The 20,444-nt window shown below is 41.7% G+C and overlaps 1 protein-coding gene across 1 annotated transcript; it reads left to right on the forward strand.

Annotated features, from left to right (window-relative positions):
* Window positions 1–435: 435 nt before the first annotated feature.
* Window positions 436–19,519, forward strand: SLC25A17 (solute carrier family 25 member 17). Its single transcript, XM_035551891.2, has 9 exons — window positions 436–594; window positions 3,921–3,981; window positions 5,042–5,108; window positions 8,132–8,283; window positions 11,999–12,115; window positions 12,822–12,967; window positions 14,150–14,245; window positions 18,363–18,445; window positions 18,908–19,519. Exons 1-9 carry the CDS (start codon window positions 457–459, stop codon window positions 19,053–19,055), a joined length of 1,008 nt encoding a protein of 335 aa, XP_035407784.1. The 5' UTR covers window positions 436–456; the 3' UTR covers window positions 19,056–19,519.
* Window positions 19,520–20,444: the final 925 nt, after the last annotated feature.

Raw genomic sequence — 20,444 nt, forward strand, 5'->3', positions numbered from 1 at the left:
AAAAAAAAAAAACAGCATAGGCTGTGTGAGGAGAGGGACGGGGGAGAGACATAAACAGTGCTTGTACAAAGCGTGGCATGCCCTTATTTCCTCCACGTAACAGGTTAAGAGGGGGCTCGGAGCCAGCCACCACGGTCTAGCCCCTGTTCGCCACTCTCCTCCTTCCCTCCCCGGCCCCACAGCCGGGCGTGAACTGAACGCAATGCAGCGCTGCGGCGGGCTCGGCAGAAGCGGCACCGGAGGCAGGAGAAGCAGGGCGGTGACTGGGCATATTCTCTTTCTGACAGCCTCCGTGAGGCACCGAGAAAAAAAAAAAATAATAATAATAATTAAAAAAATCCCGAAAACCCCCTCAGCGCCCGGCTCCCGCCCGGCGGCTGAGGCGCGGCGCATGCGCGGAGACGGCCGGAGGGACGGGCCCTGCCCGGCGGCGGGGAGCGGGGGGGGGCGGGCGCCATGGCGGGGCCGGGGGCGGCCGTGGGTACCGCTGCGATCCCCGCCGGCGCCGCCTCGCAGCGGGAGCCCGCCGCAGCCGCGGCCATGTCCTCCGTCGCCTCCTACGAGAGCCTGGTCCATGCCGTGTCCGGGGCCGTGGTGAGCGGGGGGCGGGTGGGGCTGGGGCTGGGGTGTGTGTGTGTGTGTGGGGGGGGGCACTCAGCGGTGGGAGAAGTACACAATTGACGCCTGTAAACGAAGGAGCAGCGTTTAGCTGGTAGACTCCGTGCCCTGCCCGTGAACGAACGCCTGCCCGCCAGCCCCTCCTTCCAACAGACCGGGCGTTTTGTGCTGTGTGGCGCTCGGAGGAGACGTACGGATGGGTTTCAGGCAAGCTTTGGGTTGTCCCGGGCTGGCGAGGACGCCTGTCGGCGCGGTTGCTGCTGATCCAGCGCGCAGGGCAAAAGCTCTTGTTCTAATCTGAGTCCTGAGGGCTTGCAGCGCTTGTGTCGGATGGAGGTCACTAAATGTGACTGAACAATAGAAGCTGCTCACAAACTGGCCTGCCGGGGAAAGCAAAAGAAGACGCTTCAGGTCGTTTTGTCTTTATCGTAAATAAATACGGGATTGTTGTCTGCTCTTGCAGGTGTTTTAGGTCTGCTTATTCAAGCAGCTGAGGTAATGGGGATTTTGCTTCCAGTTTTGAGAACGGGAACTCTCAAACGAGCTCCTTACAGAAACGCTACGTGCTCTCCTTTTGCTGGCTTGCACAGAAGGTGGTATTGCTTCCTAGCCCGCGCAGTTAGCATCTCACTCTTGTGTACAGACCCCTGTCATCAGGCTGTGCTCCTCACTGAAGCCTGTGATACGAGCCGAATTCATAAACCTAGCTGTAAACTTAAAGCAGGATAAAATGGTACCTCAGCTCCCTTGATGATGGTACGTTAATGAGGTTTCCCTGTCGTATTTGGAGATGCTTATACCTGAGCTGCAGTGATTTGGCTGTGAAGGAAGATGGAACTTTTTGGACCTCTTGGGCTTCTGTTCCCTTGTAGCTTCCACCTACTGTTACTGATATTCACATGCATGTTAGAGCTCCAGGGCAAGACCTTTTTCCTAAATCAGGGCAGCTTCTTTTTTCTTTTTCTTTTTTAACCATCTTATGCTGGATACCTTGCTTTTTATTTTGTTAAAATACAGATGTATTCATCCACCTCAAGGCTTCTGTTTACTGCAGTAATATGTGAATTTTGTCAAGATCTTTGACACAGTAACTAACTGTTCTGATGTTGTCTCACCTTCCGCTTAAACTAGTATAAGGCACGCTGGTGAGGGGTGGAATGGAGATGTGATGCAAGAATTAAAAAAAAAAGAACCTATGAGCTGTGCTGAAGTAATGAATCAGAAGAACATGTCAGATCACAACACCATCACTTTTGTTTCTCTTCTAATTCGGTGAAAGTTCATATATCTGCTAGGCTACCTAGTCAAGTCTGAGACTAATTAAATTAATATTGTGAGCAGAAAAAAAAAAAAGCTTGATTTCATGTTGACTTTGATTATATAAGTATTCTTCGTCTCTGCATGTAGTTGTAAAGCAACCTTCATGTTTCAAAAGCTATGGGAATGGCAATTTTATAGAAGTATTATGGCAGTAATAAAGCAGCTCTGAGTGTTGGTTGACAACATTTTACTTGTGTTTTTTTTAAACCAGCAAACTTTTGGCTGTGCGCAGGCAGACCTTCATGGCAGCAAAGTCACCTCAGGTGGCTTGTTCTGGCCACTCACTGCCACCTTGGTCACTGCCAGTTGTTTGCGTGGTGCTGCGGTGATGCTGATCAGGGAACTGATCCGACTGAAAAAGTAGCCTGGTGAGAAAGTGCATCTTTGGCCAGATTAGCTTCCTTGGCCGCATCATCGCGCAGCTGCCCAAATAGTTATGCCACCGGAATGGAGGCGGCAGGGATGCAAGTACGGTTTACCAAGAGCTGGGATTGCTTCAGCCAGTTTGTACCTGTCCTGGAGATTATTCAGTGATAATGTGACTTGAGTTGGCAACCGACCTAGCTTCGGCACCATCAGGAGGGTGGTGGGAAGGCAGACGTGAAGCCTCCCCCATTCAGCAGCCCAAGGTTGTACGCTTTATTGCACGTACCCACAAGCAGCAATGAGAGTTACTTTCCCTGTCGGTCTCAGGTGTGATTCAGTAAGGTACCTGAGCCCATCTCGAGAGGATCAGCTGCTGGGAAAAGGGCTGGTCCTGCTCATTTCTGCCCTTCTCTGACTCCTGGCCGTGAGATCCTGTCCCCTCCATGTGATGCTTCTGGCATCCTTCGGACCACACAGCTGAGCTCTGTGTACAAACCCAGGAGGGAAATAACTCTGCTTCTCTCAGTTTATTTTCTTCAATTTAGCTAAAGGAGGGGGGGAGGGTACAAATTATCTTTAGTTGGCCACGATCTGTTAATCAGCCGAGTTACCTCATGACATTCTGTTGAGCTGTAGCTTCACGTACATTTTAAGTCAGTTTTAAGAAGCCTATACCTCGTGCCTACCATTTGTCCTGTCTGCCTCTACCCCATCTTCCCCATTACTGCTTTCTGATTTGAGCACGTGTTTATGTTGCTGTGTGGTGAGTTGTCCTGAGAGCAGGATTCGGGCCGAATCTCACTTTGAGAAGATGGAAGCAGGATAAATTGCACCGAGTTATGCTGGAGCAGCAGGGTACTGGAAATGAAGGTCAGAGCAGGGGAAGGCTGGAACTTTTACATGCTGTGTAGTGGGACCTTCCCACCATTTAATTCGGTATGGCTACTAATGAAAGAGTCCCATGGCTTTAGCAGCCGCTTAATGCATTTAGTATTACTGGAGAGTGTTAACAAGTTTGCACCAAGCCAGGTTCTTTTAGAGTTGGATATCTTTTCCAAAAGCTGTGCAGTATTAATGCAGACATACTTGGTAGGTGGGTCTTAACTGCCTAAACTGAAACTTAGTACAGTGCTAGATTAGGTCCTGAAATAATTATACTGTCTCTTTCTTTTTAATGAGCAAGTGTTGTTTTGTTTTATTTTTTCTCTTAAGTCAAAGCAATGTTACTGTAAGACAGCATTGCTTGTGTCATTCTTTCCCCTTTATCAGAAACAGAGCACAGAGGCTATGAGAGTTAGAGAAAGTGTGATGTTTGTCTTCCAATGCTCACTTTATCTGCTCACAGACTTCAAAAACTTTCTCTTTGAACAAAAAGCTTCTAATGGTTTTAGTTTTAGCTTGATCTAATAATTTGCAAGTGAAAAAACTTGTTTGCAAGCCTGGGACCAAAAAGCACTTCAATTTAATGTCCTTACACATGGAGTTTATCCCCTTTTTAAACTTAGTACACAAGTTTTTGAGTGAGAAGCAGAGGGCTGCTTCTCGGCAGAGAGAGTTTGTCAGGCATCTGAATAAACAGCTGATGCACTATTTAGCCAGTTTATTTTGTTTTTCAGGGCAGTGTGACGGCAATGACGGTATTTTTTCCTTTGGACACAGCTAGGCTTAGACTTCAGGGTAAGAGTCAAAACTCGAATTTCTTTGTACTGTGGCATTTCACTTTTCTTCTCTTGGGCATTTGTAAGGGTGGTTGCAGGGGGACCTATCTTGCATGACCAAGAATCTGACTTGTGCAACACCTTTTAATCACTAACACCGTTTTTCCAGCCGAAGGTAATTCTCCCTTTTGAAAGTATTGGGCAACCTTTTAATTAGCTGGAAAGCCCCTGTGATCTGTGGCCAGCTTTGGTTTCTAAATGGTTGTCTTATACTGAGAAAAGAAAGATGTGAGATTACACAGTATTACATTCGTGGGGTGGTGGTGGTGTGCTTGGCTGCTGAAAACACTTCACACCGCAGGGGCAGTATCACAAAAACCTAGTCCAGAATTACTCCTGAGAATGGATTGAAGGGATAATGCAGGGACAGAACTTGAAGCAGAATCATCTGACTGATTTTACAAAAATTTACAAAAATTTTACAAAAAAGAGTATAGACTTTGTTCTAATGCTCTGTCTCCTAATCAAAAGTCACAGAATCGCCAAACACTTTAGGACTGCAATTAAAGTGTTATTAAGAACTAGAGGGAGATCATCAGCCAGGTGGTCAGAAATAAGTGGTTGAGAAGTTGGTGCCGTACGGCTCTTCAACAGCTTTCAGCACAGGGAAAGACAGTGTTTTGCTAAGGCTTAGCTATTTGCAGATTAACTGCAAGAGATGGCTCTGCTTGTAGAGCTGCTCTGGAGCGCAAGGAATGATTGTGAGAGCAGATAGGCAGCCCAGTCCTAGTCTCTTGCCTACCTTCGGTTCCTGTCACAGCTCTAAGGTTAGGAATTGGTAGATACTTTGGTGCCCAAAAGAACCTGCTAGTCTGGGGAAGAGTACCAGTGACAAGTAGCCTTACCTAGCAATGAAAATAGGGATATGCTTTTAGGAATTTCTGCAGAAAGAGAATGTCTGTCCCTTACAAGGAAGAAATATGCTGTTCTGGGGTATGTTCAGAGTAGGAAGGGTAAGGAATTGAAAATAAGTACCAGAAATCAGAATAACCTAAAAATTCAATTCTTCTGTTTTCCAGTTGATGAGAAAAGGAAGTCAAAGACAACACCAGCAGTCCTACTGGAAATAATCAAAGAAGAAGGCTTGTGAGTAGATATTAATTTTCCTCTAGTATTAATGTAGGAGAGCTCTGGAACTAATTTGTATTTTCTTTTTAAAGTGGAATAGTTAGCCTGTATCTGTGTGGACAGATTTTTACTTTAATTCAAAGTGTCCCCATATAAGTGCTATGACTTGTGTAATCCGATGTGTTCATCTTCAGTTAATTTGGATTAACTTTCTTGAGTACATTACGCAATCAAGCTGTTTAGCAATGTAACTGTGCCTCCATTAGCGAGGTGGCTGTGTCTCTTCAGAAATGCAGTCTTGTACACAAATGTACCTTCGTGTACCTGATAAACCAGCTTTGTCTGTCCTAATTCTTGGGTGTGTCCATTTCTCATAACCAAGATGAAACTCTCGGGCAGCTGAGCCACTTTGAACGGGAGAATTGGGACACATTTCCCAGTTGGAAGTTTCTTCTCCTAAGCACGTGGAAAGAAACAAGGGATTCCTTGCGCTAATGACATTCAAGGTGTATGGAAAAGTATTTAACTTTCAGCAATGTTGTGTTGTAGTATTTGCTCACCGTCTGTACTGAGTTGAAAAATAGTTGTACGTGTGTCCTCATTACAAATATTTTCTTAAGAGTTCTAGGGATTCACATAAGTGCACTAGAGCTTCCAGGACTTTTAAAGCTGACAAAAGTTTAGCTTGGCCAATAATTTTTTGACACCTGTGAACTGGAGCAATTGGCAGTTGTATGCACAAGAACATCTCAGTCGGTCAGTGCTCTCCTGTTCACATTTCTACGTTATGTTTGTCACATGAGGATGGCAAGTAAACTTCAATTAAGAAATTGGGAATTGGAGAGACTGCAAAAGCAGGCATCTTCCTTTTCCTGTGAAACAAAAGTCAGTAATTCTGGCAAGAAGGGAACGTTGTTTTCTCCAAAGATTCTTGGAAGACGTGGATAAGCAATGAATGAACTAAACTAGTTTTAGAGATGTCTGAAGTAACACACACACCAACCTGAAACCAACCAGCAAAAACAAACAACAACAACAAAGCAAACAAAGCAGTGCAAGGTGAGATCAACACGTTGTTGTTGGCATTAGTTTGTGGAGTCATCTCATAGTACGCTTTTCTGAGAGTGCTTTTCTCATCTAGATGTGATGTAAAGCAAATAGGTTTAGCTAATGGACTTCGTCTTCTGCAGAAGTTTATCAAGCAGCTTTGCTTTCTTCCCTGCGCTTTCATTCTTTTCTGAGTGATATGAAGGGTGTTCGCTGGTGTCCATTGAGTTCATCTCAAGGTTGCACTTTGGAACACAAAATTAGTTTTTGTGTTCAGAAATACTTGTTCGTGTACGACCGATACTAACGCTGACAACTTGAGTCAGCAAAATCATGCTTTTTGTTTCAGTTTTGTACTGCAAGATATTTTGTTTGAAAATCATCAAAAATAGCTCTTAATAAACCAAGCAAAACCAAACTAACACTCGCATTTAAAAGACATGGTCGCAGAGGGTGTTTCTCCCTTTCTTTTCCAGCACAGAAGAAATAGGTGATGCAAAAACTGTTCTACTGATGACTAACAGTACGCACAGTTAGTTTTTAACTGTAGCTGTATAATCAGTGACGCCTGTAACTTCAGAAGCAGTCCCAATAATGTGGTATATCCCCAGCTACATTTGAGGGAGAAGCACTTGAAGCATCTAAGGATGAAAACCTGGTGTTTGCATCACAAGAACAGTCAGATGCTGCATTTACCAGCCTTGCATCGTTTGTGGTCTTCGTCTTGGGGATCCTTTTTTTTTTTTTGTGTGTGTGTGTATTCCCAGTATTTTCATAGTATTTTCATGAACACTAACGTGCAGTAATCCTGGAGGCTCTTCTTTGAGCAGATTTCTTCTGCTCTTCTCTACCTAGCCTGTGTAGCTTCAGTAACGATGCATATTGCTATCCTTTTGGGATGTATTGTAGGACATGCTGGGGATGTAGGTCAGTTGCTGAGGTGTCCCTGTTTTTACAGGCTCATCAGGCCTGTCAGAGAAGGCAGCTTTGCTAATCGGCTGTTAGGAGATCGTTCTTAAATCAAGATACACAAACAGTGACAGCTATTGACAGCACCTGAAAAATAACTCTGAGTTGTAAGGGTAGGCTTGCCTATTCACTTTTTCGTCTGTGATTAATTTAGTTAAATTTAAGTAATGTTTTTTTTCCTCACTTACCTGACTGATTTGCTCTAGACTTTACTGCGAGGCACTTATTAGAAATTCCTCCCACCTGCATACCTCATGCCCCAGGTTTAATCCTTAGGAAAAATCTCCTTGGCGGAATATATTCATTTCAGTAATTAATCTTCCATCTTTACATTTAATGTAGGAACCCAGACACATTTTTTCTTCCTTGCTCTAGTTTTTTTTTTTTTTATATTGAAGGCATAGTGTTCTTGATTTTTTTAATTATTTTTTATTTCTTTTTTTTGCCCCCTCTCCCCACTTCCCCAGCTATGTTATTTTCTGTCCTTGGAGAAGTGAGCATCTCCTTACTAGGTTGTTATCTTTTCTATTGGACTGACATCTCTTATTCTCAGCAAGGATAAGAGTTACTTCTTGGTGTCTAAGTGTGCATGTTTCAATATGCAACTTGAAGTGGCTGTGTCAGTTTTTATGTTAATGTATACACTTCAAGCATATTTGTGCCCTAAATGTTTGTAGTTCATTGCTGGATGTTGATAGAGAACAAATACGGTGGTAATACTCACTTCTGGCGTGAGTGGGCACCGAGCTTATCACTGTAAATGTATTCTACCTTTACAGCTCCTTTTCAATAGAACTGGTCTTGATTTTATAAGTGCTTAATGGCTTAATTCTTATGGTATAATCAGGATTTTAGTATCGTTTGTTACTATTAATGGTAAAGACGTACCTCGTTAGTATTGTATGTTTTATATACAGTGTTGCGTCTCTGGGACCTTCAGCATGTAAAATCTATGTGATCACACAAATGCTTTGCTGTTCCTTACCATGACTTCTTCCTTACATTGACTTTTTTCTTTCCATCAGGCTGGCACCATATCGAGGATGGTTCCCTGTTATCTCCAGCCTGTGCTGCTCCAATTTTGTTTATTTCTATACGTTTAATAGTCTTAAAACTCTCTGGGTCAAAGGTCAGCATTCAACCACTGGAAAAGACTTGGTTCTTGGGGTTGTTGCAGGTAATGGAATATACTGAAAATCCATTTCTGATGAAATTGAGATTTTAAACTAACATTCTCCTTTATGAAGTCCGTTGGAGGTCATGCTCAGTGCCTGCTCCTGTGTTGTGGTTTAGCCCTGGCAGGCAGCTCAGCACCACACAGCCACTTCTTCATTCTCCCCAGGTGGGATGGGGGAGGGAATTGGGACGGTAAAAGTGTGAGAACTCATGAGCTGAGATAAAGACAGTTTACTAGCTAAAACAAAAGCTGCATGTGTAAGCAAAGCCGAACAAGGAATTCATTTACTACTTCCCATCAGCATGCAGGCGCTCAGCTACTTCCAGGAAAGCAGGGCTCAGCACGCAGAATGGTTTCTTGGGAAGACAAACGCCATCACTCCAAACATCCCCCCCACCTTTCTCCTTCTTTACCCCAGCTTTATTGCTGAGCGCAATGCGATATGGCGTGGAATGTCCCTCTGGTCAGTTCAGGCCAGCTGTCCTGGCTGTGTCCCCTCCCAGCTCCTGGTGCACCCCCAGGCTCCTTGCTAGCAGGCAGCACGAGGAACAGCAAAATCTTTGGCTCTGTGTGAACACTGCTCTGTAACAACTGAAAACTTCAGTGTGTTACCACCAGTATTTTCATGAAAAATCTAAACCACAGCATTGTGTGAGCCTTTATGAAGAAAATTGACTCTGTCCCAGCTTGCCATGATAGGCAGCCCCTGTATGCAGACCTGCTTTGTTGTACAGCTCTAATTGCTCTTCCATGCCCTCCCCACATCAGGATAAGCATGTGCATAAGCTGTTCCTGTTGTCAGTTCTGGCAGAAAGCACGGTACTGTTTCAGCTTTGCATTTTATTTGTGCCTGGGGTATTGTTTACCACAGTATCATCTTTTAGGTCTTGAAGAGAAGTAGCAGGGAGAGGTAAGGTGTTTTTGTTTTGTTTTGTTTTGTTTTTCAGAGGGAAAGATATATGACAATTCCAAAATATTTTTGATTAGGATCTGAGAGTTATTAAAGTAAGGATTTGGAGGCCAGCTTTTAGATTTCTTTCTGGGTCACCTGAAAGGGACAGTAAGTCCCCAGATACATGTGTGTACAGGAGGAACTACCTGTTCTTTTTCATCGTTTCCTCTCATGTGGATGCTACAGTGACTTTGAAGAAATGGTGACACTAGTTACTTTTCTAGGAAATCCAGTGTGAAAAATTAGCACTGCATGCCTGTGTTTGCCAGTACTGTTCTGCAGGAGCAATTGCTCGTGGGATCATCCTGAAAAACCTGTGAATTGGGGAGGCTTTTTGTTTATTTTTAGCTAGGTCCTTGTACTTCCAGTGTAAGTGCAGTTTATGGGTGGGTAGGTGGGGGAAAGTAAGGAAGGAAATTCTTAAGTTGGCTTTATCAGTGGAGTAAGCTTTCAAAGATCATTCTAGATCAAGGGCTGCAGGAATTAGGCTGGTAGCTTGTCAGTTAAATGGCTAGGTTGTCTTCAACATCAGGGGTGGATATCCCTATGGAATAATTTCTGGTGTGAATTGAAAGAATCCACTTACGGTGTTCACTAATTCTCCACACCCATCTTTCATTCCTTCTACTGGTAGCAAATACGGATTGGATAAATACCAAGAAGAAAAAAAAAAAAAGAACAACAACAAAAAAGAAAGTCCAAACCATTTCCTTTCCAGTCTGGAAAATAACGTTTTATGACTTCACCTTTAACTGAGTCAGCGTGAAAAACTACAAGTAGATTGGACTCTAACCTGTTGGGTTTTAACCCTTTGTTCCGTAGTGGAATCACGCCGACTTTGGTTAAAGGAGATTAATGTAGTTTGACTTTCGTGGTGCTGGATGTTGCTCAGAACTTGAGAGCTGTATATAGTCCTTATGAAGGACACTGAGGCATAGTTTCAGTTTCTGTTCCCCAGAAGATCCTCCTAGGCATCCTGCTGATGTGCGGTCTGGATGGACAGGCAGTGAGGCGAATCGAAAGCTTGGTTGAACAGCTGGCCCCAGAGGGTGGTGGTGCATTCTAGTTGCAGGGCAGTGATGAGCAGCCTACCCCAGGGGTCAGTGCTGGCTCCAGTCCCGTTCAGCATCCAGACTGTTGTCTCGATGATGGGGCAGAGTGTGCTCTCAGCACGTTCCCAGGTGACACAAAACCGGGAGGAGCAGCTGTCCAGCAGAGTCATAAAGATGATGAAGGGCCTGGAGCACCTCTCCTGTGAGGGAAGGCTGAGAGAGCTGGGACCGTTCAGACTGGAGTGGAGGACGCTGAGGGGAGTCTTACCTGCGTCTATAAATTCCTGAAGGGAGGGTGCAGAGAGGATGGAGCCAGGCTCTTGTCAGTGGTACCCCGTGCCAGGACAAGAGGCAACGGGCACAAACTGGAACGCAGGAAGTTCCCTCTCAACATCAGGAAATATTTTTTTCACTGTGCAGATGATGGAGCAGTGGTACAAGGTGCCCAGAGAAGTTGTAGAGGCTCCCTCCTTGGAGATCTCCAAAAGCTGCCTGGATGTGGTCCTGGGCAGCCTGCTCTGGGTATCTCTGCTTGAGCAGGGGCATTGGACCAGATAACCTTCAGAGGTCCCTTCCAAACTCAACCATTCTGTGATAGTTAGGTTTATATTATGTTTTTCTGAACCCTCTCTACCCACTTCAAGGGAAAAACAAAACAAAAACAGCCAAAAAAACCCAAACATGACATAGGTAGTGAAATTTAGCCTTTTTCAGGTTTACTGTTCTTGATAGTGATGTAGTGTGTTCATCTCAATATAACGGAGTAATTCAGTCTGTAACTCAGTCTCCGAACAAAGGGACCAAAGAACAAGCAGTTGCTAATTTTTGTAATGCAGAAATAGTTGTAAGAAAGCAAGATCAGGAGCTTGTTTTTACATTGGTACTTCAAAGTAACTGCCTCAATCGTTACTGAACTGGGAAGAAGTGTACTAGGTGATTGTAGAAATAATGTTACTTAACCCTTCTCCCTGTTACTGCAAAGTACAGTTCTAAACTACCTCTTTGTTGCAACCTTATGTATCTGTCTATTTCTCTCCTCCCATACAAATTTCTGATACTCAGCTTTACTGTTGGGGTTTGTTACTGCTTGTAATCCCGTTGCCGTTTTTAAGTCTTCAGATATTTGGAGAATCCAGTGTTTTCCACCTTAGGTGTACTTAGCATATCTGAAAAACTAAGTTTTCTTACTCTCTTTTTTTTGGCAGTGTAGGAGCTTTTTTTTCTGGTAATTAAACTGCATGCATTTATCTGTTTTGATCTCTCCTCCTAGAATAGTCCTTCTACCCTTATCACTTTGGGTTTTCTTTTTGAAAGTAGGCAGGCAGCCTCCTCTCCGTCATGGAGTGAAGTGGGGCATGAACAAGTAGAGTACCTCGTGTTCCAGTGCGAGGTACTACGCAGCAAAGTAACAAGTTCACTTAAGATTCCTTCAGTGTGCTCATATTCGGTGGGTTATTTTTAGTTATGCGGAGGAATAGAAGATTATCTTCCTGCTGCATGCAGCCTGCTGCTTGTCTAATTCACAACAAGATCGGGGGGAATACCTGAAGTAGCATATTACAAATTACTGACTCATTTTTACTGTATGCTATTTTTTTCCTCTCTTCCTAACAGTAACTTCAGTTATGTGTGAATTAGGGTAAAAGGGGATAAGAAAACCTTTGCAATCTTCTGGTTCTTGCTGATTTTCTTTGTCCTGTGTTTGCATTAGGTGTAGCGAACGTACTCTTGACCACTCCTCTTTGGGTAGTGAACACACGGCTGAAGCTGCAGGGAGCAAAATTTAGAAATGAAGACATTGTACCAACCAATTATAAAGGCATAATAGGTAAGCATCTTTTGTCTTTAACCAAACAGGAGTTACTTAAATTAAATACGGTATCAATGACTCTGAAGATCAAAGACTTTTATTTGTACAACAGATTTCATTGTGGAATCTCTGTGCTTCACTATCACTTTGCAGTCATTGAGTTTGACAGGAAACTGGACTTTGCCACCTCTGATGGTAATTAAGAGTTTGTAGTTTGCACACCTGTGACCCAAAGACCCTTTGCAAAGGTCCAGTTCATCTTATAGAAATCCTGGAGTAGTAGTGAGCCCAGTGATGTGGTAGCTGGGAGTCTGACTTTGGACAGACAATTTGCAAATTAGAATTTTACTCACCGTAATCTCTTAACCACCCACACATTCAGGCTGTCTTGCACTTTAATAATAATAATTAAAAAAATAAAAGCAGTTTTGAAGAAGAGGGTTAAGAAAAGTAATAGTGATTCTGAGCTTGGACTAAAAAGAGCAGGGCATGTGCATGGGAAGCAAGCTTTATTTACATTAGTGGTGGTGTGAGGATACCTTCTTTATCACTGTTTTTCCCTTCTGGGTTAGATTAGAATGGAAGATGAAAAATGTCACACAGAAGACTGCAGTGTATTTTTATACAATTTGAGTATCAGCCTTTAAATATAACTTTACCCATCTTCTACATTTCAGAATTTTGTATTCAAAACTCTAAAGATTTTTTTCACCTTTCTTCTCAGATGCCTTTCATCAGATAATACGAGATGAAGGAGTCTTAGCTTTATGGAATGGTACATTTCCCTCCTTGCTGCTGGTCTTCAATCCTGCTATACAGTTCATGTTTTATGAAGGCTTTAAACGGAAACTTTTGAAAAGACAGGAGGAAGTAAGTATGTTTTGAGGCCAGGTGATGGAAATTTTCTGTTATAAGACAGGTTCTTTGACATGTGTTGATTACATCAGGAAATTTAGAAATGTAGGTTTGGTTTAGGTTCTTGGGTTTTTGAGGTGTCAGTATTTTGTGTGGGGGTTTTTTTTGTTTGTTTGTTTTTTCAAACTTAGCTTAACCTATTTTTGATAAAGGTATGTGATTATGATGCCAAATGAGATGTGAATCTTTCATAATCCTAAGGAATTTATTAATATGATGAATTCCTCTTCTTTAAAAATAAAACTGCACCTCTTGTCCACATTTGTTTAGAATCATTTGCAGCTCTTTATTTAAATTAGGAGGGTTTATATTCTAATGTATCTGTTTTATAAGTAGGTATTTATACTCACCCTGTAACCCGATCTCCAGTAAATCAAGTATATTGATTGCATACACTTCTGATTGGAATCAACATATTTTGGCAATTTAATAAATGTTCTGATATGGGCATCTGCTAGTTTTCAGTGATTAATTCACACTGAGGTGAGCTGTTACGTTGTTACACTGAAATAGGCTGTCATAGTTCAGGCTATAACAATGCATTTGGTGCATCATGGAACATTGTGGGTTTTGGAGGTGGGAATGGCGTTCCTACAGGTGTTCTTAGCTAATAGGGGAGTGAGATTTCTAGCCTGTGTCATCAAGGCTAAAATTCTGCCTGATAGCATAGTAGCTATGTCTCAGGGTTATAGAATCGCGATGAAGGAGTCTTTCAATCCATCACCTTTCCACAAGTGTGTGTTGTGTGACTTAGTTTAAATGTTGCAAAGCCTGAAATAGTTGGGAATTGATGGTGTGTTTTAATGCTACTTCCCTTATCTTATGTCTACTCTCAGTGCTTTAGGTTTGATTTAGCTGGCATTATCTCCACTGTATTTCAGTAACCTAGTTAGAGTGAGCAAATGAGCAATCCAAAACCTTGTGAGCAGGTAAAAATTTAAATGTACTTTAGTTGTAGGAAAGTAGCTTGGTTGGACTATAGTTTTGACTCTTAAAAACAAGAAAACCCAAATGCTTCATGACATTTTTATGCCAAACATACTTGGATAAACCAGTAGCAGTTAACAGTACAGAATCCCCAGACGTGTACAGGTAACTGACTAATGTGGTGCTTTGTGCTCTTTATATATTGAACAGCTCACGTCTTTGGATGTGTTTGTCATTGGTGCGATAGCCAAGGCGGTTGCCACCACCCTCACTTATCCTCTGCAGACAGTGCAGTCAATTCTGCGGGTAAGTGCTCATTTCATTTCAGGGTAACTGCCTCTGACTTGTTCTGTATATTGCAAGGCCTGTTCATGTGTCTTTTTGTTCTCTGTGTTCACGAACCCCTATTTCTGGGAGCCCCTTTGCGTGATGCAGGTCATTGGCAAGGGCACCTCTTTTCTTTGATGCCCTCCTGATGCATTCTAACAGAACTTGGCATTACCGAAGCAATTTGTTTCAAGAGGCTAGGAGGACTGATGCCATAATGCATCAGTACAGCATCTCCCAGAAGCTGATGCACCATCCTGCTTCTAGGCACTGAAGAGTGTAATTTTACTTCTTTGAACATAAATAGAAAATGTGTCAAGTGGGAAATTAAAATTAAATCTTCTAAGCCCGGTTTGTTTCCAGATGACCTAGGGTAAATGAAAAAAAAGTTCTGTTCGTAGGTTTTGTTTTATTCTGGCCTGACCTTGTCAATAGCCAGAATGTGATTCTGGAATGTGATACGGAAGCTGACCTCCCTCATAAATAATATCTTTAACCACTTGCCCAGCCTTGTAAGCTAATTGTAGTGGTAATGGAAGCACATGCATTTATTCTCACTTGCAATTTGTATGTGTGCTGGATAATGCTACCAGCTTCAGTATGTGCCCATACTGTACTAATATTGTAACAGAACAACGGGGAAGGGCAATATGTGAACCTGATCATACGTAAGCAAGCATTGTAGTTTAATTTCAATGTTTTTAAATCTATTTTATATTTTTTCTTGTTAATTACATAACCATTAAACATTAATAAATGTTTCCACATGAAGTATGACACTATTTATCTAAGTAAGGAGAAGCTCTAACTTGCATATATGGTAAGGCCATTACATATGTTTTAACGGCTGTGTAAATTTGGAGAGGTAGTTGAATTTTTGAAACTGAGCCCTCCATATTAAAGGTATCACTTTGCAGGCTAGTCTAATAGGGGATTTTTGTTATTAGTTGCTCATCACACACAAAATGTGTTTTTTCTTGCCAATTTTCTATTAGTTTAGTTTTAATCTTCTCTCTAACTTGAGCAGACTAAATGTATTTTGATTTTTCATAGACTGTAAAAAGTTTGGGTGCTATATTTCAAATCAGTGGGACTTGAATAGATTTACTGTGTGTTGTTACTACCCTGAAAACCTCTTGTGTCCGCACAGCTCTTATGAGTTTCTGTGCCTTTCTACTTCACCACCCTGCTGGTGCACGCCATGGCATCCACGTGTTAGAAATTAAGTTTTGTCAGCAGTCATTTTTTTCTGAAATCTTCTCAACTTTTGATTATCTGCTGACCCAGTGCCCTCATTCGATGTCTTAACCTGTTTTAAGAGACTGGGCACGTCTCAGGAGTTAAACTAGTAACACAGGCTTTTATTATTGAAGTGATAGGTACAGAAAACATTTAAGCAAATTTAGCTTTGTTTGGATAAGTTGCAGCATTGGTCTGTTTTTAATTTGTGATGTGTTTGCTGCTGCCGTGAAGGAGAACTGGCAGGAAAGTCCAAGTGCTCTGTGTTAGCTTTAGCATTGCACAGCGCTACAGTTTCCATGGGCTATGCAAACAGCTTTAACCCTCGCTCCTTTCCATGGATTCGGTAGAAATAGCTACAATCTTGTGATTATTACTTCATGTTGTATTTGGCTCCTACTGGCTTTCAGAACAAAATCCTTCTGTCTTTTGGTGGCAGTGTCCTTCTTTAAAATTAAGGCAGCCCTGGTAAGCTGTGCTGATGGTTTAATGCAATAACCAGCTGCTGCTTGCTGCTCACCTCAGCCTAACTCAGCTAGGTTACTGCTGCCTTGCCTGGGCAGTAATGAGTTGCCTTTCTGGTAGAGCACAGCCTAACCATCGGTGTCCTGGTGGGGGGGTACATTTCTCACAGTGGCCCACGGTGAAATAAAGTGGCCTGTGTCCTACTTGTTTGTGCCAGTCCATCCTTTCCCTGTGATGGTGGGAAATAGGAGGATTCTGGCTCTTGTTCCGCAGTTACTAGAGGTAATGTCTTCCCCTTTGCTCTGTAAAAGAAGCGATAGCCAGAAACCCTGAACAATTTTAGTGAAAACAGCACAAACGTGCATCTGTCATTTCAGATACATCTGTGGTACCTGTGCTGCCCAGTTCAAGCTTGCACTACTTTGTACTTTATTTTCTGTTTTAAGGCTGGCATTGTTTTATTTGCTGATGTTTTTATTACTCAGATTAAGTGATGTTCAAAAAAAAAAAGGTTTGTGAACAAAGGTTTGGCATTTTCAGAAATAACATTCTGCAAGAAGTATACTTTGCATAGTTGGGTTTTTGAAATAGTTTTTCACCTTTACACAAACTAATACAAGCCTGATACAATTCATAAAAACTTGCACATCAAAGTTGAGTTCTGTCCTCCAAGTAGAAGTACGGGGCTTTTTTCTTTTTAATCTTAAATGTCTCGAAACTTACTGTTCTTTCAAAGGCATTAGGGTTCTTTGTAGTGAAGTCTCTACACCTTTGCTTTCCACCTCTTGGAAGAGCTCTCTTCCTCGTTGCCATATAATGAGCAGTTACCGTGTGTAATTGATAGTGCTAGGCAGCTTCCAGCCTTGCCGTTTGGTACATCTATCTCCCTTCCAGTCATTAAAAATACATGGCACTGCTGTTACTCCTTATGCAGTGAAACTACTACTTTAGCCTGTCAGTAAACAGTGGATAGGTTAAATTCCCACGTGGGAAATAACAATACGGTTCATGTTCTTAGTAATCCTGGATTGCAAAATTTCTCTTTAAAACTCATGCCTGTTTTCTTTAGTGTAGAGAATGCTAGTCCCTTTGGGAAATCTCCCCCAGTAACTGATGAAGTATTGGCATCTTAGGGAGAAGTGAACTTTTTTTTCCTCTGATGAAGCTCTGTTTGCAGTACAACAGAGTAATTTCATGGTGGAGAAGTGACGAGAAGAAAACACCTAATCCTGACGTTGTTTGGAAACCTAGGAGTAATCTGGGCAGCGACTGGCATTGTAGCCTGGAACCTAGTTAGCATTTGGGGGGGAGGGAACAGACAGCTGTCAGTCTTTGAAAAAAGTCCTTAACCCTGATTTATCAATATCAGATCAGTTAGTTGCTGATGACAAAATCATTGTGTGTATTTGCTTAGTAAAGGGTGATTTCCAATAGTGTTCTGTTGCTGCTATATCTCAAGACATTTAGCAAAGGGACGTGTGTAAACCTGGCATTTTCTTACTACTTCCAACTTACCTCAATCTGCTTGTATACTCTGCATGCTGTCAATGCTAATTTCTTAAACCTAAGAATCAGCAGTTGCCTGAGTAAGACTCATCCCAGTTCACCTTTCGTAGCACAGAAGCATGATACAGTCTTAAATAAATACAAGTGTGATAAATACATAAATACAAGTGTGCATAAATACAAGTGTGACAACCACTGCGTATTAATAATTCATGGCTACAGCTTGCTGGCAGTGCTATTGACCTGTATCAGGTAAGAGTTTCAATGAGTGACAGAAGAGGAGCTGCTGAAACTGCCAGCTTAACCCTGAGACATAGAATTACAGCTGCAGCTATCATGCTTGCTTAAAAACAGTCTGGGGATATGCAAACATGCTTAGTAAAAGAGAAGTATTCAGGCTAGGTGTTTTCCTCAAAGGCTGGTGATGGGCAGATAAATTTTGGGTTCACCTATGCAGTCTCAATGAAATAATCGTTTGCAGACGCATGAAGCTTTGAATTTTTATTAAATGCAAGCTGTACAAGCCAGAAGGAACTTGCTTCAAATTTCCTATCTGTACTCAGACTCTGCAGACTCAGTTTTTGAGATCGTGAAATCTCCTGCAGAACAACAGAAAGACAGCCAGCATGGCTGCGTATAACATTTTCTTAGAATCCATCTTAAAAGCAATAGATTTTATTGTAGCACATACCATTTTAATGCTTGCTGTGTAAAGTTGAGTAACCTGAGCTTTGGCCTCACTTAATCTCTGATTGCTAGTACAGCCTAGAAAATGTTAAAAGAAGTTTAGGATAGGCTTTTCAGTTTCTTACCTATGTAATGGGTTCTCTGCCTAGTAATGTGGGGAAATAGTATAACAAAATGTTATTTCTTCCTCTTCTTCCAGTTTGGACGCCATAGGTTGAACCCAGAGAACCGAACACTAGGCAGTCTTAAAAATGTTTTTTACCTTCTTCGGGAGAGAGTGAGGTGAGCCTTCTGGTTTTTTTCTAACATGATATAGAAGACTTGAATATAGCTAATATGTTGAAACTGTTGCTGGATCTGACTCTTGTTTCTTTTTGCCCCCACCTTGAACTTGCCATTTGATTCATCCTGTTTTGTGTGTGTGTTTTTTTTTGTTTTTTTTTTTTTGTAATATACTGTAGAAGTACACAAAACCAAGTTTTCTTAAATATCTCAGCAGGACTTGGTATCAAGGATATGTATTCATTGACTTCTGATGTTAAGAAGAAGCGAGTTTCTTCTAGAATTTTCTCTTTAAAATACTTCTAAACATAACTGTGACTTGAGATCAGGAATAAATTTAAGATTCTTACAGTTGTCATTAACTTAACTTGTATTAATTCTGTCTAGTGTACCAATTTACTTACAGAAAGCTATTTACACGTTTTTTTTAATTTCTATTATTTCATTTTATTTTATTTTTAGGCGGTTTGGATTAATGGGACTCTACAAAGGCCTTGAAGCAAAGCTCCTGCAGACAGTCCTTACTGCTGCTCTTATGATTCTAGTGTATGAGAAACTGACTGCTGCAACCTTCACGGTCATGGGATTAAAGCATTCACGCAGACATTGAAAAAGGAACCTATGCCAAAGATTTTGGGCTCCGGAAAGACACATTCCATTTCTGAGGCCACACTGGGTAGTAAAAGGTCCTCACTTTCTCTTTATTTCTGTTTTCTTTTTAGCCATCTCCATTATTTGGAGAAATTTAGAATACGTTCTGTAGGACTTGTTGCCATGACTTTGGGGATAGCCCAATCCCCGCTCTTCTGTGGACTCACTGTGTTAAGAAACAAAGCAGAGACCTTCTTGAAACACTTGAAATGAAATTTTAATTGCCATATGATTTGGCTGATGTTCTTGGTGAGAATGAGTATCTCTTATGATGCTTAACTTCCTTGTTTTCCCTTGAATTATCCTTAACTATTATTCTGTCTTTACCTTCTGTCAACAGCTGGTGGGGCTGGTTTCATGTTATTCTCCTCGCACTCTGTTTTTGTCACTTGATTTGTGATTCATTAAAATAATGAAGAGCAAGATTTTTGACACTTTTTTTTTCAACTTCTACTACATGTTTGTGGCACAGGATGCTGGGATGTTCTCCCAAATACCTGGTGGTGGGATTTCTGAACTGCTAGAGTGTACGCTAGCTGTGAGTAGGCATGGTGCCTTCTAGAATCCACCTAGCAAATTTTCAATGCGGATACTGGTTAGAAAGGGGGAGCGTAACCTCCTGCTTTCTCAAGCTGAGTACCTCACGCCGTTTCAAGAAAACAACTCCTTACTCAGAAATAGATAAAGTTCTGTATTCTGGTTCCTTGTTGAGAGTATGTGAATTCATGCCGCGTTCTCACACAGACAGGGAGCAATACCCTGTGCTTCATCAGTGGTATGCCTTCTCAAAAATGCTGTTTAATTGTTTTTCCACTAATCTTCCCAGATGCTTTCCTGACCATAAAGCATAAAGGTCGTAACTGTTGTCCCAGCTAATGTAAGTGCGTATGTTCTTCTTGCGTAGTTTTTGTTCAGTAGTCCTTGGCCATAAAATCCAAATAAATCCTGCTCTCTGTCATTAAGTCTGCAGCAGGATCGTTCTGAAGTACAGTTTTATATTTGAAGTATTGAGAAACTCCGTGGCAGTTTAACACGAAGAACGTCAGAGAGAATTAAGTGCTGCAGGAACGCAGCATGGCTGAATTGCTAGAAGGCACCTTTTTTGTCTCAATTGAATCAATTCTAATTATGAAATTGGAATGTATTTCTGCAGAAAAAAAAATGCTATCTTTTGAACAAGAATATAAACCTTTAAACTGATTTTTGCTTTTAAAAGTATTGGGAGTATCAGTATACCAGAAAAACGGACTTCCTGCAATGCGTGGTGCTTTTCAGCCCAAATAGGATTTACGTATGACATCTAGTGGTATGAAAAAGCACGAGACGTAATTATACTTTGATAAACGAC

The sequence above is a fragment of the Cygnus atratus genome, chromosome 1, assembly GCF_013377495.2.
Source record: "Cygnus atratus isolate AKBS03 ecotype Queensland, Australia chromosome 1, CAtr_DNAZoo_HiC_assembly, whole genome shotgun sequence".
NCBI classification, from domain to species: Eukaryota; Metazoa; Chordata; class Aves; order Anseriformes; family Anatidae; genus Cygnus; species Cygnus atratus.

Bases quoted from the DNA above. Each gene is read 5' to 3' on its own strand.
- SLC25A17 (XM_035551891.2), top strand. From the start codon at position 457: ATGGCGGGGCCGGGGGCGGCCGTGGGTACCGCTGCGATCCCCGCCGGC. The intron at 12,968-14,149 runs GTAAGTATGTTT...TATATTGAACAG, and splicing joins TTTTGAAAAGACAGGAGGAA to CTCACGTCTTTGGATGTGTT. The intron at 18,446-18,907 runs GTGAGCCTTCTG...TTTTATTTTTAG, and splicing joins CTTCTTCGGGAGAGAGTGAG to GCGGTTTGGATTAATGGGAC.